At 45.4% G+C, this 26,358-nt stretch overlaps 1 protein-coding gene across 1 annotated transcript; it reads left to right on the top strand.

Moving 5' to 3' along the window:
• Positions 1-821: 821 nt before the first annotated feature.
• On the top strand, positions 822-25,257 carry tprn (taperin). The gene is made up of 4 exons (XM_047570270.1): positions 822-3,304; positions 20,841-21,030; positions 22,422-22,540; positions 23,647-25,257. Exons 1-4 carry the CDS (start codon positions 1,142-1,144, stop codon positions 23,707-23,709), a joined length of 2,535 nt encoding a protein of 844 aa, XP_047426226.1. The 5' UTR covers positions 822-1,141; the 3' UTR covers positions 23,710-25,257.
• Positions 25,258-26,358: the final 1,101 nt, after the last annotated feature.

Here is a 26,358-nt window from a genome sequence, read left to right as displayed (position 1 = left end):
TGATGTAGGGATGTCACGAACCAAATTCCCAGAAATTCCTCTCATGTCTTCAGTTGGCAGTTACTGTGGTTTATATTACCTCTTTCGAGCCTGATGAGGGATATGAAGCGTTTAATCACTGTGTTCTTCCTCTTCGCGTGTTCTTAATTGTGGTGTACCGGTAAATAATTTATGGCAACAGTAATCTTTTGTAGTGCCCAAGAATAGCCCTCTTAGTGCTGATTCATGTGCAGCAGGCTACTTCAGATCATGTGTTTACTGCATTAGGATTATCGACAGGTGGCATCATCGGCAAATGCTGAATGTACAGCCTCCATCCGGCCCTCAATTTTAGCACCCCAACCAAAACAGCGTGGAGTTACACATTTTCATATTCTGTAACGTTTGGTTAAAAGTTCACAAAAGCCTGAAATAAAAGTAATTACTTAGACCAAGAATGATAAAATGATCTGGAACACTCGCACAGACCATGGGTAGGAAAATAAAAATTACAAATTAAGTTTTTTTAAAGACGTTTCTTTTCTTTTCTTTTCTTTTCTTTTTTTTTGCAACATAGGAAATCGCAATGCAGTGCTTTAATATTGTGGTAATTTCAAGGATTGGTCTCGTAAGTCTGACGTCGTCCTCATTGCCATAAATGAAACCGTTTAAAAAACAAATACAACACATTACTATTTATGATTTATCATAAATTATGTTGAATGGCAATAAAAAAAGAAAGGGGTGGGCTGTACGTGAACTCAACACCTTTGATAAGCAGGTCTTCCTTACCCAGTCAACAATAGAAAGGGGCGTGGTTTACGTCAATGTGCGGAGTACTACAATCACAGAGAGGGCGTGTCTAGAAAGAGTAATGACCAATCAAGAAGCAGATGGGACTGCCGAAGCCTCTCGTGCCGCTGCGGAGGGGTTGGGCCGCGTTCAGGGACTATGGGGAGAAAGGGAGGCAGATAGTGTGTGAAAGCAGAAGGAGACGTGAGAGAAAAAGGGAGACGGTAGGGATGTGCGTGAGTGTGCGGTGATCGGTGCTGCAGGTACAGTCAGAGCCGGATACAGCTTTTACAGCCGCACCGGACCGCGGTGAAGACCGCCCTCTGTGCCTGCCTTTCTCCTCTTCGTTTATTCTAAGCAACCCTCCGCAATGTCTGGCGGAGGAGAGGTACGCGTCCTCTGCCAAGAGGCCGGGCAAGAGAGCCCGAGGATGCCGGCCTGGAAGCGAGAAATCCTGGAAAGGAGGAAGGCGAAGGGCGGCGGGTCTGGGGGAAGCGGTACCCCGGAGCCCGGCCCCGTCGGTGCGGGCCTGCAGCGAGTAAATGGCGAGGTGACGGGAAATGTGAACGGCAGCACCGGCGGCGGTCCCAAAAGAGACGGCGGAGCGAGCGCAGGGTCCGCGCGGAACTACACCATCACCACAGCCAGCCAACACTTCGCTAACAACAAAGAGACGCGACCGACGACCACCGAGAGGACGGCGCCGAGGGGGGACGAGAGACACGAGAGCTTGGTGCTGCAGGAAAGCCTGGGGCCGCTGGAGCAGAACCCGTTCATAAAGCTGGAGAAGGAGCGGAGGAGGCGGCAGGACCGAGAGACCGCTCGGCCGGTCCAGCACATCCTGGAGCTGTACGGCAGCGTCCCTGGTATACGGACTATCCGCGCAGACAACATCATTATAATTGAGTCGGATCCTGACTATTTCCCGGAAGCTGGAGGTAAAGCAGGCTCCAAATTTCAGCAAAACGGCGTTAGTAGTTATAGCTCTTTGAACGACCTTCTGGACCGGAGAGGGAGCGCTGTTACGGAGATAAGAGCCAAGGAAGTGGTCATTTATGACACCACGTTAAGCAAGAGTGAGGAGAACTTGAGCACCCTGGGCCGCCCGGATCACGAGACCCCTTATAATCTATCTGATGGTCAAGGTAGGGTTAGTCGAATCCTGCAGAAGTTTGACAGCAACTATGGTAAGCTGCAGAAGAAGTCCCACAGCACGGAGAACCTGCTGGACCTGGATTGTAGTGCCAGCAGCAGACCAAGACCCTGGCCCAAGCCACAGCCAGATCTGGTGCCAAAGCCCTGGTTGAGCCCATTGGTCAGCAGCCCAATCAGCAGCCAGCCATCGTCACCGATCTTCCAGAGCCCCCGGTCTTCCAAACCAAAGCCACAGCCCGCCGTCTCTGATTTGGGCAGCCCCCAGCGTGCTACGGGATCCCCACAGTTTGTGTTTTCCTACCGTCAGCGGTTTGAAGAAAGCGGGGCTCACGCCGCACCTCTGAGCCCCCGAGATGAACCGGACAGGGGGGCGATCAAGCCTGTCAGAGACTGGGAGAGCGCTGAGGTGTCCCCCAAAGCCAAGGTGCCATGCTCTCCAGAGCCCCGCCGTGTCCGTGCGGAGTCCCCATCGAGGCCCACCTCGTCCAAGGTGTCGCGTTCCTCGGGTGACTTTGAGATCCGTCCTGCCCCGAAACCAGACCTTGCCCAAATTCCCGACGGGGACACCCAGGCACGGGCACTTGCAAATCTACGTCTGCAGTCTCGAAATTCCTTCACTGTCATACCCAAGCGCCGTCCTGCCGCCTCATCTGCTACAAGCAGCCCGGTACCATCTAGCCCAGTCAAGTCTTCCCCAGCTCACAGGGTGGCAGAGGTGCCCACACCCGGAGTGCCAACCTACCACGCCCATACTGTCACCCCGACATCCCCAAAGAGGAAAGAAGAGAAGACAAAGGTGGAAAGGGACGTGGAGAGAGCAGCGAGGACATCCAAGCCTGAACCATCTCCTACTGTTGCCACAAGTCCGCCTCTTGCGACCGTTGAACCTTTGTCTCCATCCCCTGCTGTCACCCCAGCTCCTTCCTCTCCACCTGCCTGGGCTTCACCCCCCTCTTCTCCAGCCATCCCGCCTTCATCTCCCGTCCGAGCAGTCTCCCCCGCCCCGTCCACCCCCTCCCCGTCTCCAGGGAAACCTCCTGCGGACCAGCTGCCGATCACGAACATCGACGACATCGAGGTGGAAGCCCCGCAGCGCGTCCCTGCTCCCAGCCCCGCGGTGCTGAGGAAGAAGGGGAACACCTTCACTGTGGTGCCTAAATCCCGGACGGAGCCGGCCGCCCAGCCGACTTCACCCGAGCCGCAGCAAGAAGCCCCGAACGAGGCCCCGCCAGGGTCCACGCCCCCACAGGCCCCGTACGCCCAGCTGGGCTCCCTGCTGAAGAAGCGCTACCCTGCTGTGGAGGAGATCGAGGTCATCGGGGGCTACCTATCTCTGGAGAAGTCCTGCCTCACCAAGACGGGCTCCACGGGCAAGAAGGTGAGAGCAAACACTCAACCTAACCTTGTCGCTTTATTGACTTTGCAGTTGTATGCTGAGCACAAGCCACACACAGAGAGTGATCAAACCACTGTTCAAAAATAGTCGTTTAAGTGTCTGATTTCCCTTTTCAAATGTTGGGATTTACTGTTTTTTGTCTGCTTGTCCATGTCACATGAATAACATGGTTTACTTGTTGCCCTCATATCTAGAGCTTCCTTCTTCGGTGAAACTAAATAGGTCAACACTCGGAAAGTTTTTACAATCTTAAACAGAAAGTGTCAAGTCTTAGCACGGGGATCATCCAAGTTTCCTCCTGTCTATATTTAGCAGTCAAGTGTCACGTAGGAGCAGCTCTTTTCTTTTTTTTCCCCTGTTCTTATACGTGTCTGTGCACCTGTCACTGAAATCTTCTCTAACCCAGATTGCGCGCTCTGGTCACCTGAGCTTTTTGAGGCTTTTAAGAGTCGTTTCCACCTTCTGCTTAATCCTCGCAGTTATTCCCATTTGTTTCAGTGCGAGCAAAGTGTGTGCCTGTGTCCTTTAAACCTCCACGTCCCACCGCTTGACCTGCTGCAGGCCTTGATGCCTAAGTGGATTAAAAACATGTGTGTACACAGCCACTTGGAACGGCAGGCAGCACTTTTTTTCCCCCGTGGATTGGCGTCTCACAAAAGCACGCTATTCGTCGCAGAGCGCATTATTGGGTTAGGTGGCCCTCCAAGCCTATTGACCGAACAATCTCATCAAGGCTGTATTCGGTTCTCGGGATTTGGCAAATGTGGGCAGCTCCGGCCGCTCTCGGTGTTGGAGGAACAAATTTATTTCACGGTTTAATTCAGTTTTGTGTTCGAGATATTCCCAGGCCTGGTCCTAAATCATAATTAAATGATAGCAGGGGGGGGCGTGTTTGGGGCAAATCTTAGAATCGCAATTAGATATCTGGTGTTTGCTACGTTAGGCTCTTCTGTTTCATGTATATTAGGGATTAATTAAATATCAGAGAATGTTTCTAATTAATTTTGCAAGGTGCTGCAGGCGGTTTGCAGATTTGGATCTGTGCGACGGTGTTTACTACGGCGAAGGGAGAGGGCTCCTAATGTATCACACTTGTTTTATTGACATCTCGGTGGTTAAGATGCTCAGGGCGTGCAGGATGTAACCACCGTGGGCGGGAGTCCAGCCTGGTTATGTGCTATCCCTCACCCCTCCGCTCAGCTAACCGCATTAAAGAAAAGAAAGCTGTTTAAGGATGCGTTCAGTTACATCACAACCCCGACTACAAAGCACCGCGTCGCCTCTAATTCTGAATGTTTTGAGCCTTTTTGGCCGCTCTTCAATCTAGGCCGGTGTTACAGCTTCTCAAACGTTGGGCTCTGGCCCTGTTTCCTTGACCTGGTGTAATCCTCTGCTCTCCAAGTAAATCCAGTTGCCTTTTACAAGCAGGGCAATGAATTTGCCACGCACAGAGTCACCAAGTGGTTTTTATACTTCAGTTTAATTACCGTTTCTCTAGCGCAGGTAAAGGGGATGTTTTGGTTAATTATCTTTCTGGTCATCAACATTAATATTTTTTTTTTAAATATCCTTTGATATTTGTGAAACGTCACATGCCCTTCCTGTCTTCTCAGACCTAAGGATTCAAACCCACAGTGAGAATTGGTAAATCACTTTTCTCCTCATGCCCCTGTAATTCAACATTGTATTTTTGGGCTCGATGGAAACTCTGGGATGCTGACTTCAAATTTAAAAACGACTCTTTGCGGGTTTCCTCTTTATAATGACTGCCAGTCAAGCCGCCGACTCGTCCATGCAACTTAGGCCCGGTGGCTTTTTTGCGTTTTATTGCATGCACATGTGCGTGTAGCTCACCGCAGACCGTGGCAGTGACACATGAAACACATCCTGCCTTTTTGTCTTTGTCTCACAAACGAAATCTTCTTTTGTTGCCTGTCTGCTGTTCTCGGTCGTCATCAAGGCCCGGATTATATCTTCTTTTATTCTCTGGGCAGGGCCGCGCAGGCAATTACAAAAGCATTGAGGCTTGGCCTTGCCTGTATAATTTGTGTGGAATCTTCGCTCGGTGCCGCTTCTGAGTGAGAGCAGCCTCTGAGAATGGCCTCAGCTCAGCGTTCTGGTCAGGGATGGGTTTTTTTTTTTTTTTGAGCACTTTTTTTTCCCCAACAAACCATTTTTTTTTATGAGGAGCTTGGCTGAAAAAGAATGTTCCATATGCACGTCAGGAGTTGAGAACTTATCCAAAGCGGATGTTCAACTCTTCCTCTAGGTTTTCCAGAAATATTTCACTCTGCACTCTCTCTTTCCCATTCCGCTTGTTCTCATTTGAAAACTCTCTCAACACTATAGGACGCTTTTGGGCCACATCTAGCGCAGCCTCTCCTGTAATCTCATTCCACTCTGCTTAGTTTTTCCCCACTTTACCCACAGTGCACTGCTTTATTCCTGTGCAGTGGTGGTTAATAAGGCCCATCCCTTTGCTTCTAGCTTCCTGTGATCTCCTCTCTGTTGGGGAAAGAATTGTGGAAGAGCTATGTAGGTCAAGTGCAGCCTCTTCTCCCACATCGCTTCCACATTTGCATAAAATCGACTCTGGGTTTTTGGTGAAACACAGTCCAGGATTGACTCCATTTCCATTTGCAATGTAACTGGATTAGGCTCTTCCGATTTAGTGCTAGAGTGGCGGTTTTCGTTTTTAATTTCCTTGTAGTAGGTGCTGCAGCTCTTTGCCTGGGAGAGACAAGACACACAAAGGGGGCCGGGTGGTTTGTGTTGGAAGTCACTTCTCCTTGTGACTGGTTATTATGGGGAAAAAGGGATATAAACCCAAGTGTTTTGTCAGCACCACTCTCAGCACAGCGAGAGGGAGCGAAAGGAAGAGAGCACACCCTGCCTTTTTCCAGTGTTCATAGTTCAGTGTTGAGTGTATACGTCAAGTTGGTTATTCTTAGTGAAGGGGCTCGTGTGTTTGTTACTAAAAGGCATAATTATTCAGAGGAATGGTTGTTATGTTATAATGGTTTCGGTTTATTTCCTGTTAAATCAGCATAGGGCGGTATTTGGAACCTATTGAGTTCAGTGTGCTCGGTTTAGTGTGTTTACACTAGTGTGAAAGCTGAAGATCACTTCAGTATAGGTCCAGTTGGAATGGTGCAGCTTTGTAAAGAAAAGTGCAGGTACCACAGAGTTTTTAGTAGGTAATATAGATGGTAGATCAGGGTTAGTACAGGAGTTGGAGTACTTTGTGGACCATTAGCTGATGATGATGGGAAACTGGCTAAGAAGTGGTCTCTGAAAGCAATGCGTCCCAACCAGCTGAGCCCCAAGTGTACTACAATGAGGGCTACTGAGGTCAGGTACTAATTTTGAGATTCACAAGGTCCTCATTTGATTTCATTTATGTACAATTATTTCCATTTTGAAACTAATTTGCTTAGTTAGGAATAGGGATGGCATCGAGCATCGTTCCAACCGGTTCCAACCAGTTCCAACTGGTTCCAACTGGTTCAATTAATCCATATCATTGGCCTTCATGCTTACTGATTCCCCTTATCGATTCTTTTCATGACGAATCTTTACGTTGAAGCACATCATTCACATCACGTGATGCTCAGGTGACGACAAGTAAGACGCGATGGCAGAGAGACTGAAACGATCCAAAGTGTGGCTTCACTTCCTCAGAAAGGACTGCAACAGCACAACATGCATTTTATGTAGCACCGTAATTTCAGGCAAGGGAGGCAACACCACCAACATGAAAGAAACATTTGTCGACGGCGCACGGTATTAAATACAGAGAGCACCATGTGTTCGATAGTCTTCGATGAACAAGTGCAGCTATCGCTGAGTCTCAGCAGAGCAGCACTAGTGAAGATCCAGTGACAACTTTCCTATTTGTTTACTTACACAAGCTCTTATCTCTTGTCTAGAAACTCAAAAAAAATTCTGTTGTTTACACAAACCCATGAACACCTACTTTTTGTAAACCAAAAATGTACAGAAGGAATTGATAACGGAATGGACAAGGAATCAGATCTATAAGCAGAATCAGTGATGGCACTGGTATCAATAAAATCTTATCTATGCCCATCCCTAGTTATGACAGAGATTTCCCGAAATCTAATGCCATCATTGGTTTTAAATATTCCACCACTAGTTTACACATCTTTTAAACAGGGTTATAAATTTAAAAAGTAGTTTTAACTTATTTAAAGCTGCACTAAGTGATATTTTATGTTTGTGGTGAATGACAGAGAGAGGTCAGTCGGTGTAGACAAGTCTGTGGAGAAATATTATACCAGACGCCGCAGTTCCGCTGTATTTAAGCCTTTTTTAGCTCATTTGTTTTTGCTTTTTGAAGCCTTGCCATTAACTCAATCCAAATTCTATTCCTGACATCATAAAGTGGACACCTGCTAACAAATTCATTTAGCTTGATCACTCCTCTTTCGCTTCCTTCCAAAATCCCCACCTTGATCCTCTTGGCAGATTTAAAGCATGGCTTTGCTTTTGGGCAAGATCTTGACTAGTTATGGTGAAAATGGTCTCTTAAGATTTCTAATGAGAGCAAGCAGACATTTAACATATATTTAAAAGAAAAAAAGGATCTGCAAACGATATGAACACCTAATGGATTCTTTAAAATTAAGATTGGTTTAAATTGGAAAAACTATTTATCTTTTTATACCAAGCCCTAAGGGGTAGAGTGAACCAGAACTATATTTTTTACTATATTACATTACCGTATTCACCGTTAAGTGTTAGAAGTAGAACCATGTAGGCATTCTAAGAGAAAAAAGTGTAACAGACATATGATCCAACACTAACCATTGATGTCGTGGTTGAACTGCACCCAAGACTCATCATTCTCAACTTTTAAATGACTGCAGTGAAGGGGTATTTGTGTTAATCTAATGGGACTTAAAAGCTCAGGCACTACTGTCCTAAGCGATCACACATCCTATATATGCCAGAATATTGTAAAAATAAATGCGCCCATAGGCACACGGGAACATTGTTTTCAGCTGACACATTGGTAAATCATTACTTTGTCATCTGTACACGACACCCTAGAAGATGAATAAACGCGTCCGATCTTTTCCTCTCTTGCCACATATCTGAATGACATTACCGGTCCGGCAGGTAATTTATCACCTGTGAGACGCCACATTTAGTCGTCTTGCTTGGATTGTTTGTAAGACGTTCGTGTCAAACTTTGACCACAGAGTATTGCAGTGCAAACAAACTTAATCTGGAAACAACTGACATGTCTTAAAAAAGCGACATACTCTCCTGACAACCTCATTGGATGCATCTTGTTTTGCGCCGGCGGGTGCATTCCTCTGGGCAAGAATTTCCACTACGCTTCCTTTAACTGGGTTCAGAGAAGCCATTGTCGCGCATGTCGCGCAAATGTCACGCATGTGGCGTTTTAAAAATAACTGCATTTAAATGACTGAAGGCTCAGTGTAACACAGGAAGGCCAATGAAAGGGCACACTCCTACATTTACATTGTGTTCCTGGGCTACAGGTGTGAAAGTCCATTGTGTTTAATTATTTACCACCCAGCAGACATTCCCCATCTCTCCTCCCTTACACTTCCTGAAATCGTAGCACCCCCTCCCCCTCACATGGAAAAAAATAATCCTCGGGCACGTCTGCTTCGTAAAGAAATTTTAAGTTACGCCGCCTTGTAGCTTAAAGAAAGAAAATCTGTTGCATGGAGCTCGACTTCCTCTGAACTTCCTTTGAACCTTGGAAACGCTGGAGTTCAAAACTACCAAGAGGATCGAGATGGGGTTTTTGGAAGGAAGCGAAAGAGGAGTGATCAGGCTAAATGAATTTGTTACCAGGTGTCCGCTCTAGGATGTCAGGAATAGATTTTGGATTAAGTTAATGGTAAGGCTTCAGAAAGTAAAAACAAATGAGCTAAACAAGGCTTAAATACAGCGGAACTGTGGCGTCTGGTAATATTTTTCCACAGACTTGTCTACACCGACCGACCTCTCACTGTCATTCACCACAAATGTAAAATATCAGTTAGTGCAGCTTTACATAAGTTAAAACTACTTTTTAAATTTATTACCCTGGCCTGAATGAGTCATTGGGATGATTATAGACGATTAGCTTATGAGTCATAAGATACGATGTAAGGTTAAAGTTCAAAATACAATATAATATGTAATAAATTCTTTTAGAGGCCTGGATCTACTTTCTGTCTATTACCTTACTTCCTGTTGTTCAACACTGAGCTAATGCACGGCTCTGTGGTCTGTCCATGTCTCAGAAATATCCAATTACTATTAAAGAACTTTATCAGTCAGGTGTTTATCTGTCATAAACAGGGAGGAAAAAACACTTACCAGGGCATTTACATGAAGCTGTTTTTAAAACACAAAACAGCTGCAGCTTTAAAAACGAAAATGACTTAATGTCACAGTCTGTCACATGAGAAAGGTGCTAGTTCAGTTTTTGTTAATGATATCACAGATGCTGCAAATATGGTTTCCTCTTGAGAGTCATTTATTCCGAGGGTTCTGTGGCTGCAGGATGTGGACAAACACGCTCGCTCGCTGGCTCTCACACACATACACACACACACACACGCACACACACGGCCGCGCTTCATTTCTACATAGACAGAATACACCCTTGCAGGTTTCACCACACAGCCCTTAGGCACATGTGCAACCCTGCAAAGTTAGTGTAATTAGAATTCAGCCAGCAAGGCCCTACTATCATAGTCATGTTTAATTCAGTGTGTGTGTGCGTGTGTGTGTGTGTGTGTGTGTGTGTGTGTGTGTGTGTGTGTGTGTGTGTGTGTGTGTGTGTGTGCGTGTGTGTGTGTGTGTGCGCGTGAGCAGGAGGCCGGAGAGACTGAAAGCTCAGAGGGACGGGGCTTTCTGAGAGTTTATAAAAAGAAACGGAGTGGGTGAAGGGAAAAGAGCAGATTGAGGCCATTGACTGTTATTACCTGGCCCACCCTGCCACCACCATGTGTTATGACAAGCATCACCCCTGGACTCATTTCTTGATTTCATGATTAAATTGTGAACTTCCAGCTAAAATCTCTGTGCTTAGCTGACGTGACGCCTGAACACATCCACTTCTTTCTCCTAGATTACGAATGCAAAGCACTCCTGGGAGTGTATGTAATGCTTTTTGTGCCTGATGTAAATTTTATTCAAACACGCCCTCGATGAAAGCTGTGTATAATAATGTTACATAATAATACACGCTAATATTTTATGGTTCAGGTCTTCACGTCCCTAATGTGAGAGGTGTCAGCATTGAGTTACATTTCTGTTTTTCAGCCGTCTCTTCCTTTTCCTTTTTGCCCGACTAAACACCGTCTGTCTTGCAGCCTTGTTCGTCTTTCTCCCTCTCAACCTCCACTCTCCCGTTTCCCTCCCCGTCACATATCCATGGCGCCTGTCGCCAGGGCAACACGAGCCGCGGCCATTCTATCCTGTCATTAGGATCCAGGGATAAGGACGCACTCTCTCTCTGCCTCCCTCTCCCTCTCTCACGCTCAGGCGCATTTTCACGTCAGGGGTGATGATGCAGATTGTGTAAGTGATGGTTAGGCAGCAGTCAGCTCGTCCTGCTAAAACACACACGTGCCCTGATAAAGGCGTTTGGAGAGTGAGCACGTTCTATAATCAGCAAACCCACAATCACTGTTTTTGTGGGTGGAGACCCAAACAGATCAGCTCAGTTCCCTGATGCTTTCGAGAGGCCGAGATGAGCTCAGTGCAGGTGGATGAACACTTTTCATCTCACCCGTCTGTGGATCATTTCTCACCATGTTGCTTTTAAGTCCAGTATCTGTATGGAAATGTTACAGTTGAGTATAATAATATATTGCCCCAAGGCCAGAACAGAGATTTCAGAATATGAAATAACAACATTGTTTCTACAATACACTGATCAGGCATAACATTATGACCACCTTCCTAATGTTGTGTAGGTGTTCCTTGTGTCTCCAAAACAGTTGTGACTAATCAGAGAGTGGACATGGGACTTCTGAGAGTGTCCTGTGGTGTCTGGTAACAGGATGTTGTTTGGGGGTGGGCTCTGGGTCCTACGGGTTTAGGACCCTCTTTGGATCATAATTGATCAGTTTGGGATAGTGAATTTGGAGGACAGGTCAACACCTTGTGCTGTTCTTCATGTTTTCTTGAGTTGTTCCCAAACTGTTTGTGTGTTTGTGTCAGGCTGCATCCTGCTGGGGATGCCTGCTGTCATCAAGAAGTGTCATTGCTATGGGGTGGGGGTGTCTGGTCTGGTCTAGATGGGTGCTACATGTCTAAGTAGCATCCACACTAATGCCAGGTCCAAAAGTTTCCGAGCAGAACGTTGAATTGTCACAAGATGGTCATAATGTTATTTACTTGTCCTGTCAGGAGACAGTTCTAAAGACCGTTGTGGCCCTATAGAAATAAAAGTCCACATTAGACTTGGTCAGCGGCAATGAAGATGGAGGCAGCGCTCTGCCAGCTGTGAACCAATGTTAAAGATTAGAAAGAAACTGAATAATACTGACACTAGTGGGAAGTTATTTACAAATGTCTGTCCTCCTAAATCGGGGTTGCCTGGCAACATTCAGTTAGCTATTTAGTATCATTATTATTTGTTGTCATACTCCAGCACATTAACGGATCATGCACGTTGGATATAACAGGATTGTATTGGGTGTGCAGAGGTGTGCCTGGTAGGGGGCCTTTAGCGATGCTTCTGACTGTCACTGAAAACTTGGTACATTGCCACTGTTGTAGTTTAAAGTCAGCCTCAAAGGGCCCCCGTACTGGCCCGAGGCCCCAAAGCTCTTGCCTGTCTTCCTGCTGACAAGCTGTTGTTGGTATTGGTTCGCTGCGGCGTTTTATCAGCAGAAATGTGTTTATGATGGTGTACGTGTGATAAGTGCGCGATAAGCGATGTATCAATCTGCTGCTAGCTGGTGCGTTTAGCTTAGCACTGAGACTGGAGGCAGTTTTTTTTTCAGCACTCTACAACTCACGTTTATACTGCATTTAGTATATTCCAGAAATAAAAGTGTGCTTCTATTGTGATAGATGTGCGTATGACTCATGAACCCTGCACAACCTAAGAAAAATGAAGTGTGAAACTGCAAGGACATATGAGTTGATGCACGCTGTTCTAACCTCACCACAGAATCAACTATAATTAATCTGAGGTTTGCTGACTGTTAGCTACGCTTCACCTGCCTAAATGGTGTCAATGTGTGACAACTGCATCCAGGGCTTTATGTGATAGGTTATATGTTCACATGAGTGTGAATCCTCAGTAGACACAAATGGGGACATTGGCGATAGAGATCAAAATTACATTTTAACACGGAGGGCTGTTCTTTTGGAGTCATTCTAGGAGCCTCGGTTAGCTTTATTCTTCAGCCCTAGAGGTGGCGGCTTGGCACATGAACTTCCACATATTTCTAGAGACTAATTAATTAAAGTATTGTTGTAGTGAACCGAAATAACTGTCATTGTTTAATTTAACCCTGGTACATACCTTTTAAAAGGATAAAAAAATCCAGCGTAATGAAATCAAAAACACCCATAGCATTTGAATTAGACCTCAGATCTTTGGCTGATCCTACATTCTGAAGTGGTGTGTGTCGTCCCGTCCTTTGTCTCGATCGTGGCTTCTCAGACACACCCGACGGACCATCGGTGCTTTGACATGAGTGTCCAGAAGTGACCTTTTATATATTTACGCCCTAAACGCACCCACAATGACACTTTGTGTGTGTGTGTATAAGGAGTTGATTCCTGATTGGTTTCGATCTCCACCCTGCTGGTGTCGTCTTACATATAGCGTGTGTGCAGAAATACTAGCGAGCGCCATATCAGCAAAATGATCCTTAGATGGAACAGAATAATCTCATAACTACTCCATTGTTGAGAGTGGCAGGGCTGTAAGGGCTGAATGATACGGAGAGGTTTGGGAAATGTGTTTCCTCTCCCATCTCATCTCACACCAGTTTGATAATCCATACGCGCTCGTACTCACACCAGGCAACAAAAGGCATACTCTTCCAACTGTGAGTCATGAAATCGTGAGACATGGCAATGTAAATACAGATTTTTGCATTCGGCGCTGCCTACGCCAGCCTGAGCCGAGAGCACCAGCCACCTACACACGCCGATGAGTTTCCACATTTGTAACGGTGCTTTCATACTTAATCACTTGTAGCACTCGAAGCGCACCTACACAAAAGCATGCAAAATCCACTTCAGAGGCTACAGCTCCAGGGGCTTCCTGTAGGTGTGCTGTGGTCTTAGCTCTTACCTTTCACCCAAGTATTTCTGGACGCTCATAGCTGAGAGGTTTGACGGTTGGATCAGGGCCGTATCCCTGCGTTCATCAATCTGTTTTGTTTGCTGAGTCCTTGTAGGCCCACTGAAGGTAATGTACTGCGTAGGCGTGTCTTATTAGTAACTGGATGCTGTTGGCATTCAGCTCAATTACTCATAATTACTGCTTAGAGGTACAATAGCTTTGATGTAGCAGCCTAAGACGTCATAGAGGCACTGAAAGCACACGCTACCGTGCTGTATGTTATTATAGCTTTTGTCTTATTTCGCATGCATCTAAAAATAGATATAAACACTTAAAACATGTCTATATTTAGAGGGTGCTTTCGGTCAAATTACGAAGCGGAGACGATTTCAGTTTTACTTGTCCAGGTGTTTTGCAGGTACACGATCAGGTGCGTGATCGGTCCATTCACATATATCACAATGTAGAACAAGTGAAATCCAAGCAGCAACCTCGGACTGAAAACTGAGTCCAACGTGGAATTCCTCAGATGGCCAATTGAGGCTGCACCCAAAAGCGAGCCAGTCCTTGTGCACCTTAAATCTCCGGTGCCTAGAACCTGAAGCACCCAATAGTGTGAGATGTTCACCCTACCAGCGACTAAAGCTACTTCTCGGTCAGCGTTGCCAGCAACATTGCCGCCAAGTTGAGTGTCACTCAAATTATGTTTACATAAGGGTGGGGCCAGAGGGTGGGGGCATAATGACAGATGATGATAGAGTCCTAGCTGTCTGCCTCGGTGTCTCCAGCTTTGCCCAGTTTCGAACTGAAACCGTTGAAACCAGCATTCGGGAAACTCGTGGCTGACATCGCAGACAGTCGGTCCATCCCTGTAGTTTTTTTCTACTGAGGTTTTACAGCTCGGCTACACTAAACATGTGAAGAGGCTATTTGAACTCTTCTCTGCCCCTATGGGGAGAAAAAAAAGCAAATCCCAGAATGTCATACATATTTAATATATTTCATGGGTGCAACTCTGTCAAAGTTAAAAGCGGGGGCGTTCCTGTCAATAAAGGACGTAATAAAAAATGGGCAACAGAAAGAATTGGAAATGTGACATGAATACCGTGCCCGTTTGATGACTAATGACGGACCCACCCCTCTGTGTCCTCTTAGTTTGTCTGCTTCCCTCAACTTGTCCTGATGCCCCGCACAGTTTAACAGCGTTCACCGCACGCCTTGTGTGAGCGCATGTAGGCTTTGATATCCCTCTACTACAGCTAAACTCTTCATCCGGTTCATTGTGGCGCTGTTCTAATATTATCCACCCGCTCGGAGATTAGCTGTAATCAGGCACCTGGTCAATCTGCTCCCAGCAGCTACACATCTTTCCTCTGTCTTGTAGACTTAACCACGCCACGGAGTATTTGATAGATGTGTTTGCACAGACCAAAGATATGGGATGCTTTTCTACACACGAGCAGGTGCGCAGTCAATACCGGCACCGCGCCCTGGGCCTCCAGGTAACGCCAAGATAAACATACAGCCGCATTAGGAAGAGACGCACACTCAGACATAGGTCATGTAAATTTTACGCCCACAGAGCTGCTATATTTACAATAGGGCTGAGTTACTGCGCTGGAGCTCGAGTGTAACTCAGCAGATTTCAGAGTTCAGGCTCATCAACCAGTGCCAGGGAGCTCTGTGTCCATTCAGCGGGAGCCACTTTTCACCAAATGAGGACACGCCATGCTGGGTGGCCTGGAAAAAGTTCCTGGCACCGCTCCCTTCTCACTTATTGGCCAAAGCACATTCATGAAGACATAATCTCATCTGCTGCCTCTCCTCTTCCCCTCCCAATCACTTCTTCTTTTGTCCGTCTTTCCCTCCATCCATTTGTGCTCTCATGAAATATGCAACAACAGAAAACAACAATGCAGCTGGCGATAAATATTATTTAGTCGGCTCAGCGCGTTCCCCGTGTGATGTCTCTGTCTGGTTTTATTGAAGCCTCTGATGTAGCTCCGGTCCCGACAGACAATCACAGTTGTAAGGAGTCGGGATCATTTTGTATTCGGTTGGGGAAAAAAAACCCTTCTTTCTTTTTTTTTTTTCATCCCCCAGAGCAAAAAAAATAAATAAAAAATCTGCTGATGAAATGATTCAGTTTGCTCCCTGAACACTCATTGTGGTGTAAGGATTTCCGTCTTTCCTTTTTTTTTTCGAATCTGCTCTTAATTTTCATCAATTGAGCGTTTCTTTTAACTCCCCTTTTTTGATGTAAAATAGAGAAATCGCTTTTGAACGGGAAGAAAACGCAACGGTTTGCGCCCAGAACTCTTCCTTTATTCTCAGCCCGTCATCCCACACTATTAGCTCGATGTTTACGGAGTAACATACATCACATACATCGCTGAACCTTTGCTCTCAAAATCCAGACAGAAGAACCGAAAGTACCTCAGCTTCCTCGATTATTTACTTTCCACAGTTCGGTCCAAGATTTCCTCCCAAAAATCATTTGATGTGTCGTCTGTTCTTCAGCTGAACTGTGTGAACCCAAATGACCCCAGTAATAATAAAAAAATATCTGATTAAAGAAAAATGAAATCGTTAAATTATTATTATTATTATTATTACTGCAGTACAGAATGAAACAGTGAGAAATATAAAGCAGAGTCAGAATGAGACCAGAATCTGTCAAGCACCCTGTGAGTCTGGCCCCGTTCGGCCTGTCCCACAGCCTGAGGACACAGGACAAATCACTTCTGCCTCCATGATGCAGGCTTTTATCGTTAAAAAAAAAAAAAAAAAAAAGACCCCCTGACTAGCTGCAGCGAGACAGAGAGAGCTACACTCTGTATTAACAATGTCTTTGCTTCTCTTATTCTCCCGACTTGGATCAGTTCTTCAGCAGGTCAGAGAGAGGACGTTATTGTAGGGGAGTCTCACCTATGGTCTCTTATGGGGACAGTGTCAGTAGGACGGACAAAAAGCAAAGCAGAGACACACGGTGAAAGAGGAAGCGAGCCCAGCGGCTTGCCTGATTTATTGATGGCTCCTGCTTTTGGCATCCAGAAACTTCCTCCGAGGCAGGATGTCAGTTAAGGAGCTTTTTTTTTTTTTTTGTGGTGTAAGATTTTACACAGGAACTAAAAAAAGTTTCTAAAAATAAGGGGTTGTCTGGGACCGCGGGCCTTGTTTGAGAGTGTAACCTTGTGTCAAATGACTGTGCATACACAGACTTTGAACGTCACTGTGGATCGTGCGGTCACTTGTGCTGAATACTCATCCTCCTCACTCCTCCTGGCTGTTAGAGAGAAACGACAATGAAAAGATGTTAAGGTGAAGATGTCAGGGTTTCCCCTTTCCCTTATATATATAAAATATATATATACAAAAAAAAATAGAGAAGCAGAATGTGTTACAGGTATTAAAAATGGACAACTGGAAGGATATGAGCAAGATCGACAAGATGTCTGATAGGTGGTTTAGACTCAGAAGCGTACGCAAACATACGCAGACCTCAGTGGTGCCGCTGATGTGCACTTCCCTAGAAACTGCCTGCCGTGGCGAGAGCTGTGATTCATCCACGTGGTAGTAGCATGTTTCCACTTTAGTGTTTCTGGCACGGCAGTTTTCACATTGACTGTTTTGTATCACCAAAGATGGAACACATGGAGGAAAGGAATATACCGCGGTATTCTAAGACTGCACGATCTCTGCTGATATCTGAATGGGGAAAGGGGTCTTTGTGTCTCAGTGTCCCTGTGATAAGATCACTGTTTATGTCAATGTGTCCAAAGGACCGTAAATGTTCTCTGGTCAAAAGTGGTCCAAGGAAAGAACAGTGGAGAACGATGGACAAGGACAAAGACAAAGCGACAAAGCTCACTGATGTAACCCTAACCCTGACCCAGGTGTCCTGGGGACTGCATAGCTGTAAACTAGTCAGGCTTACCCATGTCCACTTCTTGTCCTATTATGGACATGTGAGCATAAGAACTGGACCACAGAGCAAGGGATGAAGGTGGCCTGGTCTGAAAAGTAGCATTTTCTCTTACATGACATTGATGTCAGGGTGCATGCACTTCACTTACCTGGGGAACATATGTCACCAAGGAGGAAGAGACATTCCGTGGAGGTGTGCTTATTGTGCAGCAATGATCAGGTGGTGGTACATGTAAAAGTACTTAACACGTAAATGCCACACGTCTGTTTTACCTTACGTTGGCTGCTTTTAATGTTGTGGCTGATTGGTGTAAATGGGTAATTCATTCACTTGCAAAGGTTCAAGCTAATCAGCAAAACCCCCGCACAATAAATACCAACATGACAGTAAATCCACGCAGCTTCCCTACTGATAGCGTTATCTCAATATACAGTGCGTCATACTGTATATCTGCACGGTTTATCAGTCGTAGTCAGATACTAACAAATATTAAATCGTCACAATATGATCAGGTTCTGTAGAGAAGGTGTTTAAACATTTGTTATGCAGTTCCCAAATCTCTGTGGGTTCTTTATTTGTCATCTTCCAACGCACGTGGGTCTTTGAATGTAGGAGTTTGAATAGGTAAATGAGAAATGTTTTGAAGCACTTTCAGTTCCGCTTATGTAGAAAAGTCCTGTAAACAGTTAATTCAAACTGTTTGACCTTTGTCCATAATCACTAGACTCTCCTTCTAAATCTACACACGACCTTTGTGAAATCCTTCTCATTATGGCTTGTGAACTGCCGACTGTGTAGATCTTCTTGATCTTTTTCTCCAGTCTACAGTTTCTTTCTGTGAATCTAGTAACCTTTGCCCAGAACCTATCTTAGAGCAGCTGTCATGACGTCCATAAAACCCTTGTCTGTCAAATTCTAAATATACGCGCTTAGTAATCAACCGAAACTCAAACAGAGCTATGCGCTTAATCTAAATTCTACTTAATCTAAGATCAAGATTCTTGAATGTGTAGGACGAGCCTTGTTTAATCTACAAACCTGAATGTTTAAACCATCTGGAGCCTTAAGTGATCATGTCACCGCCTGGTGTGTATTTACATGTTGGCTAAAACGCTGCTTTATTCCTGCTTCCCTTTTTGAGGAAGTCATTTGAATCGCGCTGAATAATAATGCGTTTTGTAAAATGCACTAGAACAGCGGAGCCTCATTGAGTAGCTTTGGTCCGTCTTATCTGCTGTAGTAAAAGGAGTTGCTGCGGTAGCCACCTGAATGGTTTTAGTAACACAGACGCTGCAGCGCTATCAACATCTTCAAACATCTGCCAAAGGACTGCGGGCCGCCAAGACTGCTACCAGCTTTTTGACGTGGACGTATCTCGCGTCGTACGTCTCCACCGTCTTCGAACTCGCCACGACGACAAAGACGGACCTCGGAGAGGCAGGTTAAGAATATGCAACGGGGCCGAGGTTTTGAAACGCAGGTTAACCGTGAACTTTAAATACTCTTCCTGAGTCGCTGCTGGCTTGTGGCCTTGTGAAAAAGATTAGGGCAGATTTAGATCGCGGCCTACAGAGTCGATGGAGCCAGGTACAGCGCGTCAAGAGCAGTCAGCTGACTGCCTCGGGAAAGACAGTCATGGATGAACCTGCTCTTTCAAATGTGTGCGTGTGTGTGTGTGTATCAGCTGTGATCTCCATGGCAACACGGAAGGAAAAATAAAACCTCTTTGAGTGTGCGACGCCTACATGCGGCCAGAAGACAAAAATAGTAACTTATTATAAACCATTTATAGTCTGCCGTGTTAAAACTATCACCCTCAGACTGACAAAGGAGCTCACCTGGCTCCACTGCTCAATCAGGTCATGGGAAAGTAGTTTTTCCTTGCATAATGTAATGGCTGAGAAAGTAACAGAGTGAAAGCTATCAAAAAGGAGTCACGTGTTGCAGCTCTTCAGTTTTTGTACAAACACGACGGCAAGCAGTGAGGCCTCCGGCTGCACCGTGGCCTTTCATGTTGGATTACACGGCGCGGCAAAGCGCACGGGCCCGTCTCACCCCGTGGAACCGTGTTCGCAGATCGCCGAAGCGCGGCCAGGCAGACGTGCCCCGCGGCGAAACGCCCCGAGACGGTCAAATCACGGGCCCCTCAGCTCCTGCGAGGCTGCCACCTGTCCCACTTAGAGGACACACAAAGTGCAGTCCACGCTGCCACGGACGCGCCCACACAAACCGCAGCTGGCTCCCTGAGAGTCCCAATTAACAGGCCCCGGTGAATAAGTTATGAGGTGGCTGGTTGGCGTTGATCTAGACTGGCGTTGCTCCACTATCAGCAAAGGAATGCGCGTTATAATTGCCCTGCAATAAGGAAGTAACAACCTGTTAATGTTAACCGTGCTCATAAAGTGCATTCCTGAAGGAGTGTCGGCATTAGGCTAAATCTCAGCTTTGAGACGGTGTTTTCAGATGGTGGCTCGTGGCCGTAAAGTTTGTCTTCTCTTCCAGCCAAGCAGGTCCACAGCGGGTGGTTTGTTTTCATTGCAAACAAATCAGGGGGCGAGCAAAGACACGTTCCGTTAAAGACACTTGTGGGTTAAGGTCAAGATGAAAATCTGACCTCGTGCTTTATTTGATTTTCATGCGACTGTAGGATAATGCATCTCAGTGCTGAAACATGCCGTCCACCGCCCATGTGAGAACACAATCAGGACCCACTTACTGGATTTTTATAGTCTTTGGTGATATTTCACGGCCTTTGTCAGCAGATGGAGTTTGCTCCGTTGTCATGGAGATAGCTCAGGTGCTGCCTCATGACTTACTGTAGGTATGAAATATCAGCCACATGATAACAGGCATCTACGCACAGGTGCGATGTGGTATAATGATAGACCTTTTGGAGGGAGGCTGTTTTTTTTTGCAAAAACAGTAGTTTACATCAGGAAAATATCAATTTATCTCCCTTTTGTCTCTGTTTTTGCCAGAAAGCTAGCTTTTTTTCTTTTTTTTTTTTTTAGAAATATTCAACCCAAATCAGGATCAGGCAAATGTCCAAGTTTACTAAGCGCGGTCAACATTTACTGGCACTCGCCTGGTGATTGGTGTCATTTTCTTTACTGCAGTGCCAGTGATATGCACAGGAAATGCGAGTATTTACAACATAAATGGGGCGATTATATCTTTCACCCACACGTGTTGTGTCTTTATCAAGTGGGAACAGCAGATATGGAAACTCTGATGCCGAGTCAAAGCCAGTTTAACCGTAAATCCGTCGCCTTCTGCTTCTCCTCCAGCTCAAGATCTCCTTCAACGAGTCCAGCCTCCACAGTACGTTCGAGTATCCGTCGGAGAGCAGCGTGTGGGACAGCATGGACGAGGACGAGGACGAGAAGGTCGGGGACGAGCAGCCGAGCATGGTGGGACGCATCCACATCCCTCGAGTCGCTTTGGCCGGCTCGCCCTCCCACGCCAACAACAGCAACGGTGGGTTCACGTGAAACGATGTAATGTGATGTAGGGAACGGCCGGGTAGATGGGCGGTTTTCACTCACATCCCAGCAGTTATTGGTCTCACCACCTGTGAAATTGTCTCCAGATATTCATGCTCCCCGGAGGATATATCATTAAACAATTGGTCGTCTTCAGACCTTCCTGTTAAACCAATTGTTGGATCCAAATTTCAACTTATTTTATAAAGAAATATCTTGAAATGAGTGGTTCACAGTTATGTGTTGTATCAGTGCTGGTAGTCATGGCCTCCAGGGGCACAGATCCTGGTATTATGGTGACTCCCACAGCTATTCTCTGAAAAAGATGACGTGTCTTCTTGTGTAAAAGACAAAAATGGCATTTTCTGACACTTTCATGCCCCTTTGAGTACTTACTATTCCAAACTACGTGGGAAGTGTATTTGTATAAGCCAAGAATTTCTTTTTTTTTTTTTAAAGGAATTAACTACAGTGGAAAAAGTTTAAATACTTTAAAGTGAAAGTAGGCCATCTTGTTTATGCAACAGTCAAATTTGAATAAACAATGGAGGAGCAACAGTTACATAATGCCTCGTAGCGGTATTTTATATCTCTGAAACGGAGCTCCTTTAGGGAAAAATCTACCCAGCGAGCCACTGGTGACCAAGTAAACACATTTGTGAGGCAGTGGAAACTGTTTTGAATACATCTCCGCTCTTCTGAAGTGTTTTACAGTGTATATATCTGAGGGTGAAACGTTCTCGGGCAACTCATCTGGCTGTATTATTCATGGTCCGTTTACAAATGGACGCCCCGCCTTGTGAGGCTTTTAACGTATCACTTAAGCCGGGGCTGTGGTCTAGTTTTGTGGGGTTTTTAAATGTATTTCGCATTGACTTCAGCCACGCTTCCTCTTTCCCACATTTTGGGCCATGGAAAATGCCTGTAATTCCAGTCATGAACTTTATGGAACAGTGTGATTTACTGGCCTATAAAGAAACATATAGTAAATAGAATGAGATGAATGGAAAAAAAATCATGTGTTGGGGTGTAAGGAAGGGGCAGAGAAATTAAAATACTTCCATGGTCAGGTTATTGTCACTACCCTCATTTGTATGGAGGTTATGAGTGTAACTAGGCAACGATAAGTGTGGTGACAGAGACCCCTACTGGACAAACGGTTAACTGCGTCTGCATGGTGTAAACTCATGGTTGCACAAATACACTCATTTTAATTCCTCAATAAAGAGCTTCCAAGTCATCAGCCTGTGTGCATGCACTGCAAACTGGATCTCACTCATGTGTGTTTCTTCATGTCGGTAATAAGGAGTGAAGCGCGTTTCAAAATCTGAAGATAAATTAAAAGGCCATCGGGGTCAACGTGTTGCACCCTTTCCTCCCCTGCAGACCTCTCCAGCTACATTCCCAAGCACTCCGTAGACTTCAACGCGTGGCAGGAACACAAGCACGATGACGTCGCCTACCAGGAAGACCCCTCCTCCCAGCAGATGACGGAGGACGTCATGGTGAGAGAAAACGCCTCCATTCGTCTCACTTGAAGCCGTTTAAACGCAGAGTATACACACGGTTTATGGTTTGGAGCGGATGTGACGCCCTTTAAACTGGGCGGGCCCCAGTGTTAACGTCAAAACCCAAACATAAAGAAACAATCAGTTTACAGCACATAAACCCAAGAAAAGTTGTTTCTTTTACATCTGAATCAGGAACTAAACTCTTACTCAGCTCCCACCTTGTGTTTGAATTATTTTTCTTCACATGTGGATTAATTATGGCCTGAGTCTGTAAATGTGGGGCCTTAATTGTGACTTTTGGTCTAACACTATACAGGAATCTAATCGTGGTTTTGGTTGAATTCAGGTGTGTGTTTTAGTCAGTTGGAGTTTAGAGGTCACGTGACCTCCTCGGTCATAACACGCTGACCTGATCTGAAGGAGTTATCCACCAGATTGTGAGGAGCGGCGTAAACCTTGGATATTGGCGCCTGTAAACTGTGTAAACATGTGTAAACATTTCCAAGAGGGACAGAAACATGGAAGTAGCGCAACAACCAGCTGTTCCAGCGAGAGTTAGAAAAGATGAATGAAGCTGGAATCAGTCTTAAATGCTTTTCTGTTCTATTGAATATATGTAATGTTAATAATGCTATCAATCTGCAGATTAATTATGTAAGTGGTGGCATTATTTGAACTGGTGTGAAGTTAATAGAAGGGTCTTTTGAGGTATCATGTGACCAGGACGTTATAGTGGTGTCCAACAACACCAGAGAAGCGAAAGTCAAAAGCTCCATGAGTCAGAAAGTGTCCCTGGAAACATTCCTGTGATTGTTTGTGCTTCTAGCAGCATGTTTCTGAGGAGGGCGCCTTGTCCTTCAGGGTTTATGTTTAAATTCTTGACATATTCAATGAAATCAACAAGTTTTTTCAGTGTGATTTGTTTTGAGCTCATCTTTTCAGTTATTACTGTCGTTACCATAAACAATGAAACAGGGTTCCATATATTTTACTGGCTACGACAGGACAGAAACATCAGCGTAGTGTCACAGGCGCACGTCCTCAGCGTCTGCTTTCCAAAGACATCCGCTGGCTTCTGAAAACGTGTCCTTTCTCCTCAGCTCACACCAGCAGACAGCTCGTCCCTGTCCGACTACAGCAGCGAGCCGGCGCTTTACTTCTGATCAGCCCCCGCTCATCAGCTGTACAGTAGCATCGCACCCGTGGGACCAGACAGCAGCTGGAGCCCAGAGGGAGCCCGGACTGCCTCCACCTCCACCTCCACACTCCAGCCGACTATAAGCACATCGAACAGGAAACTGTGGCTTTTTTTTTTTTCTTTCTTTCTTTCTTTTTGTATGTTTTGAGCGATTTCCCTGCCACGGTACCACCAAAACGCCACGTTGTCATCTGCGCACGAGAGCAGACGAGCTTCTCCGCCAGGTGGCTGGTGATCCTTTCCCAAATCCCCAAAAGCAGCTGGACTGTCTTTTCCCGCCCGATCCTGGACAGTTGATCTGTCAGTTCCCCTCCTCACCCTCCTCACCCTCCTCACCAAGAGATCTGACAGAACGTCCCTCCTCACACCCTGTAGTAGATGTTTGACGTCCTGTCCCGCTTCCTCCTTTTTTTTGTATTTTTTTTTCCTTTTGGGGAAAGGAGGCCGCCAGTGTCCGTGTGCAGATATCGCCATGGTGACGGAGTTCAGTGTTAGCATGGAAACATGTCTTTAGGACTTCCTCCAGAGACGTTAAGACCTGGATTGCAGGTCTGCTCGCATACAGTAGATCAAATGCAGATCTGAACACACGCAAAAAGGAAAAAAATGGTAAAAGGGTGCCACAATTGTAGTTTTCTTTTTTTTTTTTAGGTTTTGTACCTGCATGTTTTTTTTTTTTTTTTTTGTTCCAGCCAACAGCTTGGTTGGTCCTCTTTCACTGTAAAGCTTCTTGTATGCCTTTTTAGTTTTTATATGTTTTCCGGCAAACTATGCTGTGAGCTGCTGGACGTCCAATGGCAACGCGCTCCTTCTCCTTCCTCGCGGCGGAGGAGGAGACATATGCACCCCGAAGGAGGACTTCTGTCGATCAGTAGCAACTTTTCTTATATCACATGCTTGAAAAAGTGACCTTGGCCAATGATGTCTGTACGTCCACAACGCTGGTGACAAACGAAATCATCACACTGTAGAATGTTTCTGTGTATCTTACTCTTATCAACGTACCCCGTCACTTTCCTCCGGCTTCGTGTGTATTTATTCCAGCGTAACGTTTGCATGTCTGAAACCTGCTCATGTACAAAACCTTTTTTTTTTTTTCCTTCTTTCATTTGTATAGACATTTGCTGGTGTGGAAGGAACCGGAGGGTTGTTTTTATGCTTTTCCAATCGGACCTCATGTACTTTTGACATTCCACATATAGAGAGAGAAAGAGAGAGAGAAGCCGGTTCATTGAAGGCGACAAGCGATTCCGATCGTTCGTAAAAAGGCACGATTGTGAGAATGAATGCAAGATTGTGTGTGAAAGTTTTTTTAATTAATATTGTTTTTAATATGCAAGATTTTTTTCTTTTTTTCTTTCTTTTTTTTTTTTTTTTATATACGCGTAATGCCAACTGATTAAAGTGTCGCTGTAATGGCCTCACATTCATTCTTTACGTCCAGGATCGACCCTTCGGCCAGTATTGTTGTACAGTTTTCCTCCATATTTTAAGAATTACTCTCATTGCTGACGTTTCTGTTTTTTTTTCTTTGTTTTTTTTTTTTTTTCTTTTCTCCGATCAGATGAAATCTGCTCAGTCCTCGTGGTTGGATCTTGCTGTTAGGAGACGAGACGTTTAGTCTTCGTCCGATGGATTTAGGAGTTCTTTGTGTCGTCAGGAGTCTTGGATGTTAAATGTCTTTGCACTGTCATGCTTTTTTAGCTTTGTTTTGCACCTCATGAGAAATAGCAGAGTAGGCGACAGAGGAAATGTGCACTTACGAGAACGAGAAGCCTAGTTGAAGAGTTTCGCTTCAAAGTACAAGCCTCTAGTATAAAACCACTAAGTCAGACACAGTAGATGAGGCAGAGTTCTGACCTCTATTGATGCTTCTCCATCAACACGAAGGAAATTTGAAGGAGAACTCTTCGACTGCACGTGATGAATGCACTGCCGATGAATGCCATGTCCACTTTTTATATTGATGTTTTGCTACAGCCTTGCATCTTAAGTCTAATGATTGTTGGCCTCGTCACTGTGACCGCAAACAGCAGCCCGAGTGCAGGTTCCCACACGGGTCCAGGGCTCCAGCTTGGTCCCAGATGAACCCAAACAAACACTGCCCCACTGATCCGGTTCGACATCATCTAAAGGTGGCAAGTTTTAGCCCACTTGATGTTTCCGCTGAAGAACGAGGCTTCGGTTTAGAAGTCTGAATGTATTTTAAGCCACTGCAGATGTCCACTCACAACTCACTGAATGTCATTGTCGAAGTCGCAAGCGGCGTTCTGCACCACAGTACCTGTAGCTCTAGCATTCAGGTTCTTACACAGCGCAGACTCTTCCAATGATCATGATTAGGAGGCGCTTGTTAAATTCTGAGATGGTTTATTTTTGTGCCAGAGAAACAATCATGGTAACTTCTTCATAACTCAGCTGCCTTCATCGCAGTATTAATCAGAACAAATTCAGTGAAAGCATTTTCAGACCGAACCTCATTTCAGATGACAAAAGCCTTTTTAGCCTGCTATACTGCTTCTAGTACATACACAACCTGGTTACATTTGAGAAACCAAATGTAATTTATATGTTAAGATAATGAGAACAACATAAATATGATACAGTATACTAA

This window comes from Mugil cephalus, chromosome 19, assembly GCF_022458985.1.
Source record: "Mugil cephalus isolate CIBA_MC_2020 chromosome 19, CIBA_Mcephalus_1.1, whole genome shotgun sequence".
NCBI classification, from domain to species: Eukaryota; Metazoa; Chordata; class Actinopteri; order Mugiliformes; family Mugilidae; genus Mugil; species Mugil cephalus.
Note: the sequence above shows the minus strand (reverse complement) of the source record. Positions and strands in the feature narration are given on the sequence as shown.

Excerpts from the sequence above, each read along its gene's own strand:
- tprn (XM_047570270.1), top strand. The coding sequence starts at position 1,142 with ATGTCTGGCGGAGGAGAGGTACGCGTCCTCTGCCAAGAGGCCGGGCAA. Across the intron at positions 3,305-20,840 it reads CGGGCTCCACGGGCAAGAAG|CTCAAGATCTCCTTCAACGA; the intron begins GTGAGAGCAAAC and ends CTTCTCCTCCAG. Across the intron at positions 22,541-23,646 it reads AGATGACGGAGGACGTCATG|CTCACACCAGCAGACAGCTC; the intron begins GTGAGAGAAAAC and ends CTTTCTCCTCAG.